This window comes from Leptonychotes weddellii, chromosome 7, assembly GCF_054177405.1.
Source record: "Leptonychotes weddellii isolate Sample4059 chromosome 7, ASM5417740v2, whole genome shotgun sequence".
NCBI classification, from domain to species: Eukaryota; Metazoa; Chordata; class Mammalia; order Carnivora; family Phocidae; genus Leptonychotes; species Leptonychotes weddellii.
This window is the reverse complement of record NC_138375.1, coordinates 61,031,255-61,050,731: the sequence shown is the minus strand read 5'-3', so window position 1 is coordinate 61,050,731 and position 19,477 is coordinate 61,031,255. Positions and strand designations below refer to the sequence as shown.

Sequence of the window (19,477 nt, the reverse complement as noted above, 5' to 3'; positions counted from 1 at the left end):
AAGGCAGTCACTCAACCAACTGAGCCACCCAGGCGCCCTCCATCGTTTCTTTTTCTTTTCTTTTTTTTTTTTAAAGATTTTTATTTATTTATTTGAGAGCGAGAATGACAGAGAGAGAGAGTATGAGAGGGGGAGGGTCAGAGGGAGAAGCAGACTCCCTGCCGAGCAGGGAGCCCGATGCGGGACTCGATCCCGGGACTCCAGGATCATGACCTGAGCCGAAGGCAGTCGCTTAACCAACTGAGCCACCCAGGTGCCCTCAAAAGGAATTTTTAAAAAGTAACTGTGTGTGTGTGTGTGTGTGTGTGTGTGTGTGTAGGGGTATGTATGTGTCATGTGAAATATTCTAATCCAGAGTACTGAAAAGTCCCTTCCTTAAAAGGAAGTTCTCTGCTCATATAAATCGGGGAAATAGCAAGTACCTTACCAGCTCTTGGAGACTGCCAGAGCACATCCGCACATGAGTAGATCTGAGTGTTTAATCTGGTGCTGCCCAGTTTGTTTGACCACCGCACTCTCTGATGCCAATATGAGAGGACTCTAATGTAAGAAAGACTCTTTAGGGAGCCTTATGTAAAGAAAAAGCTTGGGAGCGCCTAGCTGGCTCAGTTGGAGGAGCATGCGACTCTTGGTCTCAGGGTTTTGAGTTCGAGCCCCATTTTGGGTGTAGAGATTACTTAAATAAATAGAAAAAGAAAAGAAAAAGCTTGAAAGAATGCCCTTCCCAAATAAGAAGATTGTTAGTTTGCTTTGTGGCAGGGCTCACAGCGAATTCTTTATTGAACTTGGGAGGCCAGAAGAGAGAGCAGTGGCAAACACGGGGATAGTCACTAAAACAGACATTGTGCCCACTTTCTTTCCTAGCTCAGCTTTTAAAACCCTAGTCATTCGGTCTCACCATTTATAATGATAGCATTTTTCAAAACACCATTTTGGGCTATCTTTTTGGTATCTGTTTTCAGTTCCACCCCTTGCTGGCCTTTGCTTGATCAGTAATTAGTTATTGCAGTCATGTGCTATCAGCCCTCTGAAGATTTTGTTTCTCCCCCTAGTGCCTAAAGTCCGTTAACAATTGCCAGGTAGATATAAATCTTGTTGAGAATGCACATTAAAAAGTAAACAAACCCACCATACTTTAGACTTTTTTTTTAAAAAGATTTTATTTATTCATTGGAGAGAGAGAGAGACAGAGTACGAGCAGGAGGGAGGGGTAGAGGGAGAGGGAGAAGCAGACTCCCCAGTGAGCTGGGAGCCCAGCTTGAGACTCAATCCCAGGACCTGGAGATCATGACCTGAGCTGAAGGCAGATGCTTAAGCATCTGAGCCACCCAGGTGCCCCATACTTTAGACTTGTAATCTTCATACTTCCTTTTATCCTCTCCTCTGCTTCTGTAGATCACTGATGATCAGAAACCTCTCTGCTATGGGACTTTCCAGTATTTATGAAATGACTGCATCTTACTCTTGTTAGAAGTTCTAATCTTTTAAAAATATTTACCAGTGCAGTGTACCTGAGGTTGCTTCTCTGACCTTGTAGGTGGGACAAACATATAATAGGATTGAGAAGATGTTCACCCCATAATTCTAGGGAGCCTGGGGAAGGCACACTGTCCAGTTGTGGCTGCTTCCCAAGACAGCAATGGAAGAACCAGTAGAGCATGGACTGGCTGTGGCAACAAGGGTCAGGCTTGGGAGAGGCAGTGAGAATCAGCTGGGCCCAGGGTGAGTGCACTGTGTAGCTCATAGTGGATGTGAGCCCCTTCAGGACTGTTCCAGTAATCTCAATACACTTCAGAGAAGCCAGGCTGAAGCAGATTTATTTCTTGAAGCTTGCAAAGAGAAACAGCCAGCAAAGATGGGAAAAGAAACCAAGAGATCCAAGGGAGCTGGGTTGGGAATTCATCGATATGATACGGGTCCTGAATTCTCAAAAATGATAGGACTGGGAGTTTGAGCCACGTTTACCTAGGACTCCAAGGTGCAGTGAAACCCCCACATGGTATTCAAGTTACAGGTGATTTAAACTTGCTCAGTTTATAAAATAAAAATATTATAAAAACCTGTATTAAAAAAGGATTCAGGGGGCACCTGGGTGGCTTGGTCAGTTAAGTGTCTGACTCTTGATCTCAGCTTAGGTCTTGATCTCAGGGTTGTGAGTTCAAGCCCTCCATTGCACTCCATGCTGTGTGTAGAGCCTACTTTAAAAAAAAAAGAGAGATTCAGAACATAGCTTTTTTTCTGGCATGAAATGACAAAAGTTGAGTGTTTTTGCCAAAAGCAAGCAGTTGGTGCTTGGATAAAGTATTTTAGCAGTGGGTTGGAATGAACCTCTGAAGTTAAGTATCTACTCACCTTTGTATGACTGAATGGAAAGGTGCTAATTGTCTGTGTCTGTTTGGAAAAGGTTTAGTAGGAAAGAGAGACCTTTGTGATGCTGCATCAGTCCCATTCATGCCAGTGGTTACTGTCAGTGGCAAAAATGTGTGGAATTTATTCAGAATTCTTGGTTTCTTTTTTACTTATGTTAACCCTCCTTTGAGTATTTGGATTATCCTGCTAACAGTGGGATAAAAACCAGGCAGCTGGTGTTACAGCCCTATATTAATGGAGAATGCGTTCATACTTGTCATTTGCACATGGCAGAAGTAATTGGGAGGCCTGTGGGAACCTCTTTTGTTCCTTTAATATATTTGTACCCAAGGAAACTTGAGAAAACCCGATTCTGGTTGGACTCTTAAATACCTTTTCTCCTTTCATGAAGTGATGGTAGTTAAAAAAATATATATTGGATATCCTGTGGCTGGGTCTCTATTTAAAAAGAAAAGGAATATAGACGCTTATGTGAAGAATAAAATGAAAACCAGCTCAAGAAAAGTTCGAGGGGATTTACTTTAAGATTGAATGCTTTTTGTTTCTCCTCCATTTTTAGAAATCTAGATTATATGCCATTAAATAACTTTCTGAAAATTTGTTTTTGGGTATGCAAATCCCACCTTATTTGCTAAAATTTTAGTACAAGTATCAGTGTCACAGAGTAGTCTTTCCCAGCCACCATTTCTTGTTGGTGATAATGTCCAGTAGGTCCTGGCCCACGGGGTGCTCTAGTTGTTGAAAGGCACAAGAAGGTGGGGTGTAGATACTGAGATAGGTGGTGGCAGGGGCACAGCCTGTCCTGTACTCGCTTTATCTTGATCATTTATCCTGATACAATGCAATCACAAGCAAAATCATTTTAAAATAAACGACCTGTGCATCATATTTTTGGATAATCCAGTGACCTGAAAAACATGTACATACACACACACACACACACACACACACATACATATATATATATATAAAGAAAAAAAAAAAACTCTTAATAGTGGTTGCGTCTGGGGAAGGGGATTAGGAACAGTGGTGGGAGGGAGATTTTAGTTATCCGTGTGTGTCCATTTTGGTAACTTTTGGCATCTGTACCATGTATGTATATTTTATATTAAAGAAAGAAAAGGAAAAAACCCTCCCCTCTAAGCATTTTTCTCGCCTGGCAGGATGTTTGGTTCCCCACCCTGCCCCCAAGGATCTTCTGTCATTTCTTGGGTACCCCCTCCCCCCATTTCTTTTGCTTTTGAGGAAAACCCTTTCTGAATTCATTGACTTTTCTCCCTTATCTCTAATTTTGTAATTCCTCCCCCTTTCATGCAAGGCACTGAAGATTTCTTACCGTGAAATGCAGTCACCTCCTTTCAAACCCCGTTTGACCTTTCCGGGTCCCTTGAGACTTGTGCTCTCCTCCTAGCCTCTGGGACATCATTTCCTCCTGGTCCATTTTGACCCCTCTCACTCCATCTTCACAAGCATCCTGGCTGTGATTTTATCTTCCCCCGCTTCATTCTGTCTCCCTGAACAATCTCTGTTATGCTCTCGGGTGAAATCATCTGTGTCAGCAGGGATGGCCTGTCTTCAGCTCAGTGCTGCAGGTTTCCTGGCCCCCTCGGGGTGTTTAGTTCCCCATTCCACAGGCACCTCAAAATCAAAATCACCTGAGCTTGCTATCCATTCTCTCACCATCCAAATCCCCAATTTTTTCCACTTGCTGTATTTTATTAGGTAGCATTCCCCACGACAGAAACCTGGGAGTTGTCTTAAGTTCCTTCCTCCACTTCACAAGGTTTTGGAATTACAGTTGGCCTTGCCGTAACATGCATATATTGGCTCTGTTGTCATCATACCCTTTCATCTTATAAATAAACTTCTAAACTGGGCAGCCTCATTCCAGATGGACTTGGAAGAAATTTCATGCATATAAATGTTCTGTCTTTATTAAAAGGTGGGGAGGATCCTTTCAATTACTCCTCCGCATTGCCAGTTTTGTGTTTATACGTCCATAGGAACGTCATTCCAGGGGCATTTCTGCATTTGAGACTTGAGTTTGCTAATTTTGTCTTAGATAAAAAGCAATAACAGAACTTCACCGAACTTGTAGTTTATTATTTGAGTACTTCTGTTGTATTTTGCTTGGTTTCCTATTCAGTCACTTAAAAAAAAAAAAAAAGTATCTTCTGCACAAGTAGAATGACTTCTTATCTATTAAATGTAGGTAAATATCCACAGGATTAAAATAACAGTTGAAATTTAATGTGTACCTATTGTATGCTTTACATCTGTCATATCATTTATTTATTTATTTATTTTGTCACATCATTTATTTGACCCAGTAACTGGGTGCAGAATGCAGAAGCTCAGAGACATGATTTGGATGTGCTTGGATGACACTGCTGTGGTGATTGCTCCTCGCATGGGCCCCTCTTGAGATTCTTTAGTCATCATTTTAGATGGGGCCTGTATAGTCCTTAAAAATAATCCAGTTAAGAACCGGATTTATGGGCATCTCCTTTTTTTTTTTTTTTAAAGATTTTATTTATTTATTTGACAGAGAGAGACACAGCGAGAGAGGGAACACAAGCAGAGGGAGTGGGGGAGGGAGAAGCAGGCTTCCCGCGGAGCAGGGAGCCCGATGCGGGGCTCGATCCCAGGACCCCGGGATCATGACCTGAGCCGAAGGCAGCCGCTTAACGACTGAGCCACCCAGGCGCCCCTGGGCATCTCCTTTTTATTGGGAGTTGATTTCCACACAGGTGGTGTTGTCCTGTTTGGGTGCCCATTTATGATAGAAATGTTTACAGTCCCTCCATGCCATGCCCCTGATTATCCGTGGTCATGGGGTGACACAGAAGCAGGTGATAAAGGTGATGCCATTAAGATTTACATGGAACTTACATTTTGTAATTTTAATTATTGAAGGTGGTTTTAAGGCAACATTCCAAAAATCGTTACCAGGAGATAATTGGTTTTTGTTTTATGTGTTAATAATTTCTCTGCTTACTTGAATTTTTGGTAACTAGAATGTGGCCGTCATCTGAAGAACATTATGGTCAGTAATTCACGTTCTCTCTCTTTTTTCTCTTAGTGCAATGAAACCTCATTCTTTTTTGAAGCTCGAAGTAAGACTGCTTGCAAGCATCTTTGGAAGTGCAGTGTAGAACATCATACATTTTTTAGGTATGTTAATGTGAAAGTTTTATGCATTGTTCTAATAAATGAAAATTGATTTGTTTTTATAACAATAATTCTTTTCTGTCTACAGTAGAAATTTAGAAGTGTTTCTCTTCTGTTAATTTTTTTCAGCCACCTAATTTTCTGGATTGTATTAACACACACACACACACACACAGATACCTTCTTTCCTACTACAAGAAAGGGTCAAGGACTTTTGTATATATAAAGAGTGAAGCTTCGGTATTGGTGGAAATTAAATGTTCTGAGGACATACTAAATATGAAATGCCTGTTAGCCATCTAAGTAGAGATGTGGAGTAGGTGGTCGGGTATACAAGGCGTCTTGGAAAGACCAAGGCTGGCCATGTAAACTTACTGGGTAATTAAGGCAAAGAGGACTGGATGAGGTCATCTGTGGCAAAAGTGAGGAAAGAGAAGCAGATAGCCGAGGACTGAGCTGTGGGATCCTCCCAGCATTTAGAGGGCGGTAAGAACCAATGAAGGAGTATAAGAAGGAGTAGCCAGTAGCCAGTAAAGTGTATGGAAAAAGTGGGAACTAGGGAGGAAAATGTCCTGGTGAATAAGAAGCTGGCAGCTGCATTGCATGCTCCTCGGAGGTCAAGTGAAATGAGGATAAAGAATAGACCCTTGGATTGTGGCAACACTTCTTGTTTCACATCCTTATGGTGTAAAGATAAAACCACATCCTGTCAGGTAACATATTAAACTTTATTTTTTGCTTTTAAATTTAAAGCTAGATTAATTCTTCCCCTAATTCCTATTTCATGTGGATGGAACACTTCTCCCAAATAGCATGATGTTGGAGAAGTATTCTTATACAGTGACCAGTGTCCTTCATAGAGTTTATATTAGGTGAGGGATGTGGCCCAGTGGGTCTGAGACATCGCCAGTAGGCCAGTGGGGCCTGGGCCAAGGAGCTCCACATGGAAGGTGTCTGTTGAAGGTACCCTGGAATGGGAAGTCCCGAAATACAAAGAACAGTGAAACACCACATCAGATCTGCCATGAAAACCATGGCATGGGTAAATCAACATAGTGACAAAATCCTTTTTTTTTTTTTTCTTTTGTGATAAAATTCTTAAGTAGAGAAAGTATTTGATCTATGTAAAATCTGAGAGAGTGGTTGTATTTCAAATTTTAGCTTAAAATAACTGATAATTATCTCCTGCCAACATGTAGAATAAATAAAATATTTCGACTAGCTGTGAAACAGTGTTGCACTATATTTTCTACCTAGCTTTTGCTCAAGTGTTGTGTAAGTATTTATGAATCCTTATCTAATTTTCTTTTAAAAATTTATTAGAATGCCAGAAAATGAATCAAATTCATTGTCAAGAAAACTCAGCAAGTTTGGATCCATGAGTTCTAAGCACCGGTATAGGTAAATGGCATTTTTTCCTTGGGGAAGGGTGTGTGTGTGTGTATGAATAGATAAATATTGAGGTCAGTTGTCCACATACATGCACATTAAAGTTTATGACTTAAATCTTTTATTAATTTTTCTACAGTGCCATGAATTTCAAAAGTGTAACAGTTTATTAACTTTCTTGATGGGGCGCCTGGGTGGTACAGTCGCTTAAGCATCCTAACTCTTGATTTCGGCTCAGGTCATGATCTCAGGGTCTTGAGATCGAGCCCCTCTTTGGGCTCCACACTGGGTGTGGAGCCTGCTTGGGATTCTTCTTCTCCCTCTCCCTCTGCTCCTTCCCCACTCTCCTCTGTCTTTCTCTGTCTCCCCTATCTCTAGAAAACAAAAAACAAAAAACAAAAAACAAAAAAAGCAGCCTTTCAGGTTTAAGCTTAGGGCTTTTAGAATGTAGTAAAGCTTATTATCTTCAGATACTCATTTCAATACAATTATCACTTTATTTTTAATTATGTTGTGATTATGAAACAAAGTAGATATCCTGAATTGTAGTTGAATGGTGTTCTTAGGACATTCACTTGATCCCCTATTGTAACACAATGTGTACTTTATACTGTGGATCAAATCGTGTTCCCTACTGCATAAAACCTACATGTAGTAATGCTGTAATTATATCTAAACTTTACTGAGCAGTAACTAAGTGCCGTGTGTTGTGCTAAATGGTTTCCATTCATTGCTTCTTTGAATCATTGCAGTCTTCTTAACATTATCCTCCTTAGTATGTGAGGAAACTAAGGTTCAGAGAGGCCAAGTCACTCTTCAAGGTAACCCGAAGAGTGGAAATTTTTATATTGAGAATAACTGATAGTCAGTATTTGGGCTGTTTTTCTAGTTGGGGCATAAAACATTTTTAGGGTTATCAAGAGAATGTGTAAATCTATCTCCTTGTCACTGAAATGAAGCTAGTGAAAAGGCATCTGTCAGTGTTCATGCTATTAAAATTGTAATTATGCTGTTTAACATATGCTGTAGTTGGTTTCCACAGATTTACCCATACCTGATTTCTCAAATTTATTGAAATGCAAATGTTGTGGCTACTGGGAATTATTATTAGAAAGTTACTGGATTTTGCATATTAAATATCATTTCTTCCGAGAAAGTAATTAAAGGTAACCTTTGTAGAATTGGAAGCTCTACTAAATCTGTTCTAATTTTGTGGATGGTATTAACTCCCTAGTAAGTCTTAATGAAACCCAAATCTCCATGTCTGTATGTAGGAAGCATTAACGTTACACCATCCCTGGAAGAAAGATGTTTCAGCCCACTGCCCAGAGCTAGGCTCACACAGAGGTGGGTCTCTGACTGCTGGGTGGTTGCCAGCCCGTGGTCTGTTAATTGTCGAAAGAGGAAAAGCAACCAGCATTTAACAAACATCATATGCTTACTCCTTTCTTGAAACATTCTGGAGAAACCGTAGAATAAAAGCAGAGCACTGGAAACACAGGCAGCCCCCTCCTCTACCCGGCAGGCCTTCAGAGCATCAGGGATAAAGAACAGCATGACAAGTGGCTGTGGTGTGTGAATGTGGGTGTCTGCGTGTTCTGTGTGTATAATTGTGGACGTATTTTTAGTGGTGTGTGTGTAATGGAGGAAGACAGAGTTCTAGCCTTTATACTCTTTCCTGCATCTTGCGGCTTGCAGAATACCAAGAAGATTCCAACACCTTTTAGAAAAATGAATTCTTATGAAGGAAAAAATTCAATATTTCTAGTGATGTGTGACTGCCAGTCCTTTCAAAAATTCAAAATTTGTGGGTAAACTGAGTTGAAATCCGAAATCTAATCCTTTTGTTGTTGTTTTATTATCAGATAGCAATAATCTGAAATAGGTACTGATGAAATATTTTGTTATACACTGAGTGCTCCTTCTTTGAGCTCCTCAAAAACTAACTTTGCCTTCACCTGTTAAGTATGTAGGTGACTCCGGATTAGAATGAATGAATGAGTTGTATAGACTTTATCCTCCAGAAGTGAGAATTAGGCCTGAGAAATCCCCCTGGGGACCCAGGTGACCTTCTTATAGGACTGAAATCACATGGGCTTCCCACATTTCTTGAAGTGTGGGAGAGACCACGCTCTCACGAGGACCTCTTTTCTGTCGGGTGCTTTAAATGTGTTACTTTATTTAATCTGTGCAATGACCTGCCAAGGGAGGCATCGTATCCTCATTTATACAGATGAGAAATTTGAGCACCGCCCCCCCCCCCCCCCGCCCCAAATAAAGTAACTGAACTAAAGACCTTGAACCAATAAGTGGCAAGGCTGGGATTTGAACCCAGGTGTCTTTACACTTGTTCCCTCCCCCTTACCCCGCTGATTGCCAGTTGTGCCCTCCCTAGCAGAGTGCGTGCGCTGGAGTGTGAGTTGGCAGGGAAGTGGGTGATTATGGGGGGAAAAAAGCTCTTTCCTGTCACTACGGAGAGCCACCAGACATGTATAGGAACTCTCACACTTTACACTGTAAATCTCTATTTTCTTTTTTTTTTTTTTTAAATATTTGAAACCTATGCACGTAAGCTTCATTTCTTTTTTTTTTTTTTTTTTTAAGATTTTATTTATTTATTTGAGAGAGAGAATGAGAGAGAGCACATGAGAGGGGGGAGGGTCAGAGGGAGAAGCAGACTCCCTGCCGAGCAGGGAGCCCGATGCGGGACTCGATCCAGGGACTCCAGGATCATGACCTGAGCCGAAGGCAGTCGCTTAACCAACTGAGCCACCCAGGTGCCCCGTAAATCTCTATTTTCATCACATACTTTCTGCTACAAGGAAATAGTAAGAATACTGTACAAGAATATTTCTGCTCGGAAAGAGACTGCATAAGTAGAAATATATTTTCAATGAGGAAAATGAGGCTCTGGGAGATTTTAAAAATAATCTGCTGAAGACCACACAATGGTAGCAGAGCTTTGTTTTAAGCGGGGCTTATCACTTCAAACCCGACAGGTCCATGTTCTGCCCTCTCTCCCGTGCCACCAGGCTGGGCCACAACCATCTGGAGGTCAGAAGGCTTGCTCTGGTCAGGAGCCCTGTACATGCTGGGGCAGATCAGTTTATGTTTCTGGACCATAGTTTTATTAATCTTGTAATACGATTTTCTTATTTCTCCTCTATTCCTGAGAGAGAAACCATGAGGAAAAATTGAATGATAAAGTAAAATCTCATTATAAAATGCCACTGTGACCCACATATTGGGTTATATTTTTAGGGCAAATATTTCTTCCTCTCTGCAGTGAGATACACAGTACCCAAATCTTTCTGATAACAGAGAAAGTCTGTTGTAAGTAGCTCTTACCTTTATTCCTCAAACCATTTATAATAATGGAATTTTGCTCTTAATATGGAATTTTTTTTTTTTTTTTTTTAGCTTTTCAGGAAAGAGATGTTGCTACTTGTGGTACCTTATATGCTACCTTAAAAAAAAAGTTAGATTTCAAGTGAAAGAAAATCTGTCACAGGTTTTCTCCCCTCCCTTCTGCCTGGTTCCCGTGAACTATTGAACACGAAGCATGCTCACGGATAGAACCTGCCATCTAAATTCCCATGGTAGCTCATACCAACTGGTATCCCCAGTTAGCCTGATGAGGAGTCACTTTTATGAGTATTTCAAGCATCTTTTTATGTCTAATAAAGGTAACTGGGGTAGTCACTAGGGGAAACTTTCACAGAAGCACGTAGGAGGTGAATTTTGCTTTATGAGTCTCATCTCTTTTGGGGAGAGATTTATTAATATTTATCCTGTAAATGTAGGAGGAATAAGATTTGAGCCATTAAAAGTCCTTTTTCCTCCCATACATGGCTCTTTTTGTGATGAATCAAACCAAACATACAGAAATGCATTTTTCCTGTACCTGAATGATATTTTCCTGTGGAAGTCAGGGTCATTCATTTGCTCAAATTCAGCAGCTGTGGAATAATTTTTCAGTAAGGTGAATGTTCACTGAAATCCAGCAAACAATTGCACAATTGCTCAGGAAGATTACTTGAAAGTCCGTTCCCAAGGAGAGCACACCTCCTTGCATTCTCAGACTCTTTAGAGAAGCAGCACTTTGCGTGGGCTTTTAGGCTAGCTCTAAATCTTCCTGGGCACTTGATCTGGTACAGGTGAGATGAGCATAATAAACGGTGGATTGTGCCACAGCAGGGTTCAGGGTAAAATCATACAAAGTGGTCCTGTGGGGGAGGTATGCTTTACAACTTGCTGTGTAAGTACAACCCAGAGACCTGTTGATTCATGTAGATTCATTGCTATTGTTTACTTTAGCCTAATGTAATTTATTATTTAGTTGTAGAGCTGGAAGACCATCAGCATCCTCTATTTCTAGCTCATCATTCTACTTAAATCTAAACCTAACTCCTTTAATACATTTCTCCCTGTTTCTCCCTCTGATAGATCATCCTCCTGTCTAACCTAAGACTCTCCTATTAGCCCTTGGTTAATATTGCAATGAGAACCCATTGAAAACCCTTATATACTCATGGCCTGCGTGAGTCTGCTTTTTTTCCCTCTCCATACATTGTAGATATTCTGAGTGAGCCGTGGTTTAATTTTGTGACTGTGTGGTTTTATCTGTGCTAACCAAAATGTTGCACTTCCAAGTGGCAGGACAGCATTGCAAATGAGTCGAGATCTTTCTATTCAGCTTCCTCGGCCAGATCAGAATGTGGCAAGAAGTCGAAGCAAGACTTACCCAAAGAGAATAGCACAAACACAGCCAGCTGGTAAGTCACTGATGTAACTTTGCATTTCCTTTTAGGGTGGTGGTGTGAGATATGCCCAGGTGGTGATAGCCATGTAGTTTTCTTTTATTGGTAACAGTAGAATGTTTAATTTGGCCCTGAAAATGTCCAAGCAATTAGAAATTACTAATAAGTAGACCAGTAGTCAGCTTGAATCACCATAACCTGCTTAATGATTATATTTTCTTTTTGAATAAAATCCCAACTGAGTAATCTCTTAGTTTGATGTATCTGAGATTAGAACTGAAACTCTTAGCAAAAGTTCTTAAAACAAAACAAAAAAAAGGAACACTATTGACATAATCTGTACAGAATTTAGTTGAATTTTTGTTATTGTTGGTCTTTTATTGTGAAATATATGTGTAGAAAAGTGACTACAGTGTACATACATACATGAATATATATATATATATATATTTATATACACTTGTACATACACAGAATTTAACATAGCCTACAGCCCCAAAGTCCTTCCTATTGGCCTGATGATATCTTCACTATCTCCTCCCTCCCCAACCAGAGAAATCCCCATCTGACTTTGTGGTAATTATTTCCTTAATTTTTGTTATAATTTTAATACTGTGCAGCCTTCCCTGAACAAACAAGTTTATTTTGCCTATTTGTAACATTATATGAATGAATCATGATGTGTATTGTTTGTGTTTTGCTTCTCTCTATCAATGCTATTATGTAGTGTATACTAAAGTGCATTCATTTTTCTTGCTGTGAGTATTTCATGTTATGATCATTTCTTTATCCATTCTACTACTGATGGACATCTGGGTTGCTCAGGTTTTTTGTTTTAAATGAAGACTACTTCTGTAATAAAGCCAGCTAATCAGTTTTAATTCATGTTCAGAACTCACAGAATTGTACTGTAAAGTGACATTATACATTACTGAGTTTGATTTATGGCTTACTTATAGATCACCCTTATCTAACGTGTTCCGTGGACTTTTTAAAAGATTTTATTTATGAGAGAGAGCAAGAGAGCAGGAGGGGGTGTGGAGTAGAGGAAGAGGGACGAGCAGACTCCACGCTGAGCATGGAGCCTGACATGGGGCTCGATCTCACTACCCTGAGATCATGACCTGAGCTGAAACCAAGAGACACTTAACTGATTGTGTCACCCAGGCGCCCCTGGAATTTCTCATATACTGTCTCACTTGAGCCCACAATAACCTGTGAGATAGGGCAGAGCAAAGAGTATGTTCCCATTTTACAGATGAGGAAGACATGATTCCAGCAGCTAGACAGAGTCCCCCCTGACTGGGATAAGAACCTAGGTCTCCTGGTTTTTGTTTTTATCGTATTGTGGGAAATGAGTGGAATTTTTAATAACAATTTCTATCTGAACATTGCATGACAATTGACATAGCATTACGACGTCCATTGTTTCACTGAATCCTTATGCCAAGCCTAGGAGGAAAGTATTTTGCTCTACTGCTCCTGGCTGTGAGAATGTCACCTGCCTTACTGTTTCGAAGTCAAATTAGATCTGACTGTAGGTCTCTCCCTGTCACTGAGCTGGGAGGAAATTAAATTCTTTCTGTTGGTTCTGCCGTGGCAAAAATAAGACACAATTTGCAATAGGTTACTTTGTCACATAAGTATTATCATTATCCCTGTTTGGCTGATGAGGAAACTAAGATTTTAAAAGGTAATTTGTCCAAGATTATATACTAAATAGGTGGCTTATGATAAAAATTCTAGCCTTAATATTTAATATCTTTATCTTAATTTTTTGTATTTATCTTTGTATATGAGCAATCTTAAGTCCCATTTGGATCAAATACAGTGTGGTGTAATTAATAATTGAACTTTCAAATCCTGTGCTGTTTCTGAATTGCCATGCCTCATGAAATTATCGAGACCAACTGAATATATCAAAAGCATTCCTTCCTTCAAATCAACATTTCATCATATTTGAGATGTGGGATTCCACACATGCTTTTTATACAAAGCTACTCAGCTCCTTTTCTTCAAATGTGCTCTTATAAAGATACCTGCCTCTGTAATACTTTCTGTATGTGTGGGTGTGTGGCTCTCCTTGGACTCCCAAATTCTAGAAGCTGATTAATTTATGGACAGGAATTTTTGGTTTTCTCTCTCTCTCTCTTTTAAGATAGATTTATTCATTTATTTATTTGAGACAGGGAGAGAGAGCACAAGCAGGAGGGAGAGAGGGAGAGGGAGAGAGAATCCCAAGCAGATTCCATGCTGAGTGCAGAGCCTGACCCATGGCTCCATCTCATGACCCTGAGATCACGACCTGAGCTGAAATCAAGAAGTTGGCATTTAACCCACTGTGCCACCTAGATGCCCCATGTTTTTGTTTTTCTCTTACCTTATGCAGAGGACACCCCAGGGGATGGTATTGAACCCTCATATCCCCCCTCCCCCCCACTCTCCACTCATCTTGTGTTGTAGTAAAAGACGCTCTCTCTTCGGTAGGGGTTGAGGGTGTGGCTAATGTACCACCCAGGTTTTTCAAAGACAGCCTCTCAGCGTCTGGGAAATCTTTTTAAAATGCAGCACATTATGGGCCATCTGGGTGGCTCAGTCTGTTGAGCCTCTGACTCTTGATTTCAGCTGGGGTCTTGATCTCAGGGTAGTGAGTTCAGGCCCCAAATTGGGCTCCACACTGGACATGGAGCTTACTTTAAAAAAAAAAAAAAGTGCAGCACATTATGCATTTATTACCATAAAAGCCTGGCTGGCTCAGTTGGTAGAGTGTGCAACTCTTGATCTCAGGGTCCAACCCATGTTGGGTGTAGAGTTTACATAAAAATACATATGTACATACATACATGCTTGTTTTAAGAAAAGTTAGGAAACCTAGAACCTTTCCTCCCAAAACAAAAAAATCTTTCATCTTCAATTCCATTCTTCTAGTACTTAACACTTTATTATATAGCCTTCTGGTTGTTTGTATATCTTTTCTGCAAAAGCAATATAGTATTCTTTTACAATCCACTTTACTTATTTAATAATATATCATAGATATATCATAGATATGTTCTAATAAGTTTTGAAATGTTCTTAGCACTATTTTTTTAAACATTTTATTTATTTATTTGACAGAGAGAGAACACAAGCAGGGGGAGCAGCAGGCAGAGGGAGAGGGAGAAGCAGACTCCCCGCTGAGCAGGGAGCCCGATGCGGGGCTCCATCCCAGGACCCTGGGATCACGACCTGAGCCGAAGGCAGACGCTTAACCGACTGAGCCACCTAGGCGCCCCAGTTCTTAGCACTATTTTAAGATCTATATAATTTTCTGCCACACAGATGTATAGACATGACATAGCTTATTCAACCAGTGTTTAGTTCTTGGACGTTTAAGCTGCTTGAAATTTTGAAGACTATAAATATAACTAAAGTGAATCTCCTTGTAGTGATAGCTTTAAGCATTCATGCTAATTTATTATATATATTTTAAACAGTAGTGTATTTTCATCATTTTTAATCTAAAAAGGATTAAACAATGCTGTGTTTAGAAACTAAGACTTTGCTGTGTACACATTTTGCTTTGATTTGGAATTACTTTTAGTGTGACTTGTCAAGCCTGGGTTCCACAAAACCCTGATGTGTTCTGGGATCCAGAGGTGACCCTCCCTTGGACAGTGTGACTGTCCTGGGTCGGAAGGACCACTTAGCAAATGCCAATGATGAGGTGTTACAGTTGCTGTCACATGCATAGGGAGGATGTGGTTGAGGCTGGGATTAATGTTGCTCTGCTTTTTCAAATCTGATATTTTCTTTTTCCTCTAATTCAAATGTACTCAGCTTTGAGCCTCAGTTGAACCCAGCTGGTGGTGACGCAGTCTGACCCATGCCCTACTCCTAAGGTCATGGTGGGGTTCAGACTTAGAGCAGAATATTTGAAGAGGGTCCTCTTGTCTTCACCTACGTTAGTCACTGCTGCACTCCTTGTCCCAGCCCTCCAGGCCCCAAGAGGGTGGGCAGTTTTCTGTGAAGCTGGGCTGGGATGTGTGTGAGAGGGAGGGGTCTCTGGTGAGCCTAAGAGCCCGCTGTGCTTAGGGTCAAGCCTGCCTATGACACCTCTGCCAGTCCCCCTTGAAGGTTCCGCTGCCTGGGGGAAGGGAGGGATGCTTGAGGGAGTGGCCTGCGGGTCACTAGGTCGCTGAAGCCCTCTGGCCTCTGTTTCCTTCTCTGCCCCTATAGGCGGTTCCTTCAGCCCTGTCCCTTCCTCCCACACTCCCAGCTCCGACAGCCCCCTTCCTTAGAAGCTCCCTATTCCTGAGACTCATTCATGGGTGGCTGGGCAGGAAAGGAACAGTAGCTCTTGTTTTTTTAAAAATTACTTCTTACTGACCAAAGGGAACAAAAATGTTACTTTACTAAATGATGCTGCCACAATTAACTTAAATTTTCATTTAAAATTTTTGACAAAGCGGCAGAACGCTGGTATTAAGACATAGAAAAAGTTAATTCGATTGTACTGTATTTGGCAAAAATGGAGTTACGGTTTAGATAGAAGATAGATTTTTTTTTTTTAACTCTAAACAGGCCAGCTTTTAATTTTCATAGATTAAATTCTGCTGATATTTTCCCTAAAACAACATTTTAGACCTACAGTTTCAGGAGTTATAGGCATAAATTCTCACCTCATTTAACATTTATATATAATAAAAACCAAGTTGTGATAGGAGGCCTTTGTTTTTTGTTAGTTTATAACCTTGATCGTGCATGATTTTTTACTGTAGGAGACATTCTTTTATTTCTTAAAGTAATTCAGTCTAATTTAGCGACTATTCCCCTTACATCTCAGTTGTCTACAAATTTAAAACACCTTTTTTTACTTCTCAGTCATGAATAATAAATTCCCTGGTAGCAAAAAAGCCATTGTGTTTAGAATCCACAAAGATTAGGCCTTGGCACCTCTAGGAGGAAGCGCATTCCAGAGTCAGAGCCCTGCAGCCAGCCTGCCTGGGCCCCACCCAGAGGGGTGCAGCTCCAGGGCGGGCAGCCAGAGCATTCCTGCAAATCTACCTGGCCTCAGACGGAGCTTGGGGGTAAAGCAGGAGGCAAGAGGGCAGGAAGGCAAAGTGCATATTTGTACAGCCCTTTTTCTGACAAGGCCTTGGCAATGCACATAGGTGGCTTCCTGTCAGAAGAGAATCTGCTCTAAGTACGCAGTGTAGACAGCATGTTTGGCTATCATCCATAATTAGCTGGAAGAAAAGTATGGGGTGGAGCCATTTGCAACGGATAAACAATGCTATGATTGTCTGAGGCAGCATTTTAGGTTCTTAACCGTACCCCAGTGATGAACAGAGAAATAAGTAGTAGCCGTGTAGTCTTCGAACAACCGAAAAGCAGGATCCGCTGACATGTTGGCATTCCCACTCAGCATCTGTGGAAAACACCGCAAACACAATTCCCCGGGGGCTGACGAAAATGACTTCTGAGTGAGGTTGGTTTGTGCTGGTCCGCAAGCAGACAGCTGCTGCTCAAGCCAAGCCCCTTGTTTCTCTGCAAGAGAGCAGACTCAGTGTTGCCGAAACTTCCAGTGTTTTAAGGGAAGAATACAATTTGGATATTTATGCAAAGTGTCCAGAATTTTGAATGCTGACAATTTCATTTTAAAGGAAGTCTCTTGTGTGCTAAGGTGGAACCTCCCTGAGGTCCAGATGTGGTGGGAGGGCTGCCTCTTTGGAATCCGGATTAACAGCTGGTGTGAATGGCTGATCCACCTGCTCCTGGGGTTCACTGTGGGCTTCTCAAGCATCCCCTGTGAACATCACTAGAGCAGATTCAACACTGCATGACTCCCAGCACAAGCACTTTTCTGTTAGTAGGTCAGTTGGCCACAGCAGGGGACGATGGTGCCATACAGCTTAGACCCTGTAGCAAATGATTCACACGTGGGGAGCTAACCAGCATCCATTGGTGATCTGAAGTGGGTGCAACCCAAAGCAGGAGAGACAAAAAAATGCTTTAATAGTCAAGTACAGCTTCAGATGATGCCATATATAGCTCTGGGCTGTTGAGAAATAGTAATGTCAAGAAAATAATCATTCATGAGCACTTACTGTGATTGGCATATTGTGTGAGATGTGACGTCAGCAGAAGCCCAACTTGGCTTGTGGCAATCAGAAATATATTTTGAAAGGTTTTGTAAAGCCGATGGAAGGCAAGCTATGTGAGTAGAAATCGATGTCAGACTGGGGCAGGGTGATCCAGTAAGCTACCTCCGATAAATCCAGGTTCAGCCCATGTCCATGCGGCAGTATTAGTAGCCCAGAGTTGGGGGTTGTCTTGCTAATGGTGGTCCTTCTTCTCAGAGTAGCCAATTTTCTTCTCTGATTTTTATCCTCTACCCCATGCTGAGCACTCTCTAGCCCCATTGGGTGATTCCATGGCCATTATGGGAACAAATTCCTTACAGTGAATTCATAATAATGATAAGATCGTATGATAGTTTTAGAATTCAGATAATCATTTCATCTTCTGTGTAAAGGTGGTTTCTCCTATTTGAAGTAATTAGTAGTTGCTAGGCCTACCCACGTGCATTTTTCATGTCAAGCAGACAATGGAAACTGATGACAAAGGGCAAAGAGGAAAGTGCTCAGAGAGGAAAGCAGAGTTGTTGAATGAGGAATAAAGAGAAGCTGGGACTCTGGATCCAGGATTTTGCAAGTTAAGTCCCAACCTCAGTATGTTATTAGATCAGCTACTTTACTTATACAATATGAGCGGGCCTATTGTTGTGTTTGTCATTACAGAGATTGGAAACTACCTAAATATCCATTAGTAGAGAACTGGCCTAATAAAAGAATACATGTCTCCCTCAGAAATGCCATGTCCCTTTTACAAGAAATTTGAGGGCAGGGTTTGAATTTGTGTCGGTCTGATTCTGCAGTCTCACATCATCTTCCGTGAAAGGCCACGTTCCCCGAGGAACTCCGCAGGGAGAGGAATGTTCATGAGCAGCAATCATTCAGCATACCTACAGATAGTATCACACTCATTTCTTTTAGAAGATGCTGTAACTCAAAATGTGCAGGTGACAAGACAGAGACTGGGACTTGGGCCCCAGACCTGGAATTTGAACCCAGGTCATTTTAGAGAGGAAGAGCAAAAAGATGATACATTTTTGCTAATAGGGAGTGATCTCCAGGACATTGTATAAGCAAGGAAAAAACGTGGGGGAGGGGAGCAGCAGCATATAATACGCTCCCATTATATAAAATTAAAAACAAAAATCAGGGATGGGGGCTGTGCATACGTATATACTTGCACACAGGATACATGAGAAACTAGTAACAGTAGTGGCTCTGGAAAGGGTTTCTGAAAGCCTGGGGATCAGGAGTGGGAGACAGGTTTTTTACTATATATTCTTTAATAGCATTTGCCTTTTTTACCATGTTGTACTTTTTTTTTTTTAAAAGATTTTATTTATTTATTCGACAGAGAGAGACACAGCGAGAGAGGGAACACAAGCAGGGGGAGTGGGAGAGGGAGAAGCAGGCTTCCCGCCGCGCAGGGAGCCCGATGCGGGGCTCGATCCCAGGACCCTGGAATCATGACCCGAGCTGAAGGCAGACACTTAACGACTGAGCCACCCAGGCGCCCTACCATGTTGTACTTTTTAAAAAAGTTCTATAGATAATTATCATGAATGCACTGAGTTCACAAAATGATTCCAGATGTGCATTCAAGTATCTAATAGATATGTTTTTGAAAAGCTTAGATGAGGACACTGATACTCTGCTAGGAAATATGCCTCA

The 19,477-nt window shown here is 41.1% G+C and overlaps 1 protein-coding gene across 2 annotated transcripts in view; it reads left to right on the top strand.

Annotated features, from left to right (window-relative positions):
• The window catches only part of EPB41L4A (erythrocyte membrane protein band 4.1 like 4A), a 105,065-nt gene extending 88,527 nt beyond the window's left edge, over positions 1-16,538 (top strand). Inside the window, exons 11-14 of one of the 2 annotated variants that reach the window (XM_081826463.1) lie at positions 5,453-5,544; positions 6,865-6,942; positions 11,584-11,705; positions 14,808-16,538. In XM_081826463.1, coding sequence (XP_081682589.1) covers positions 5,453-5,544; positions 6,865-6,942; positions 11,584-11,705; positions 14,808-14,941 — 426 coding nt within the window. In that variant the 3' untranslated portion in view covers positions 14,942-16,538. Of the gene's footprint in view, positions 1-5,452; positions 5,545-6,864; positions 6,943-11,583; positions 13,282-14,807 lie in introns of those variants that run through there. The other variant, XM_081826464.1, reaches the window with a different exon arrangement.
• The last annotated feature ends 2,939 nt before the right edge of the window (positions 16,539-19,477 follow it).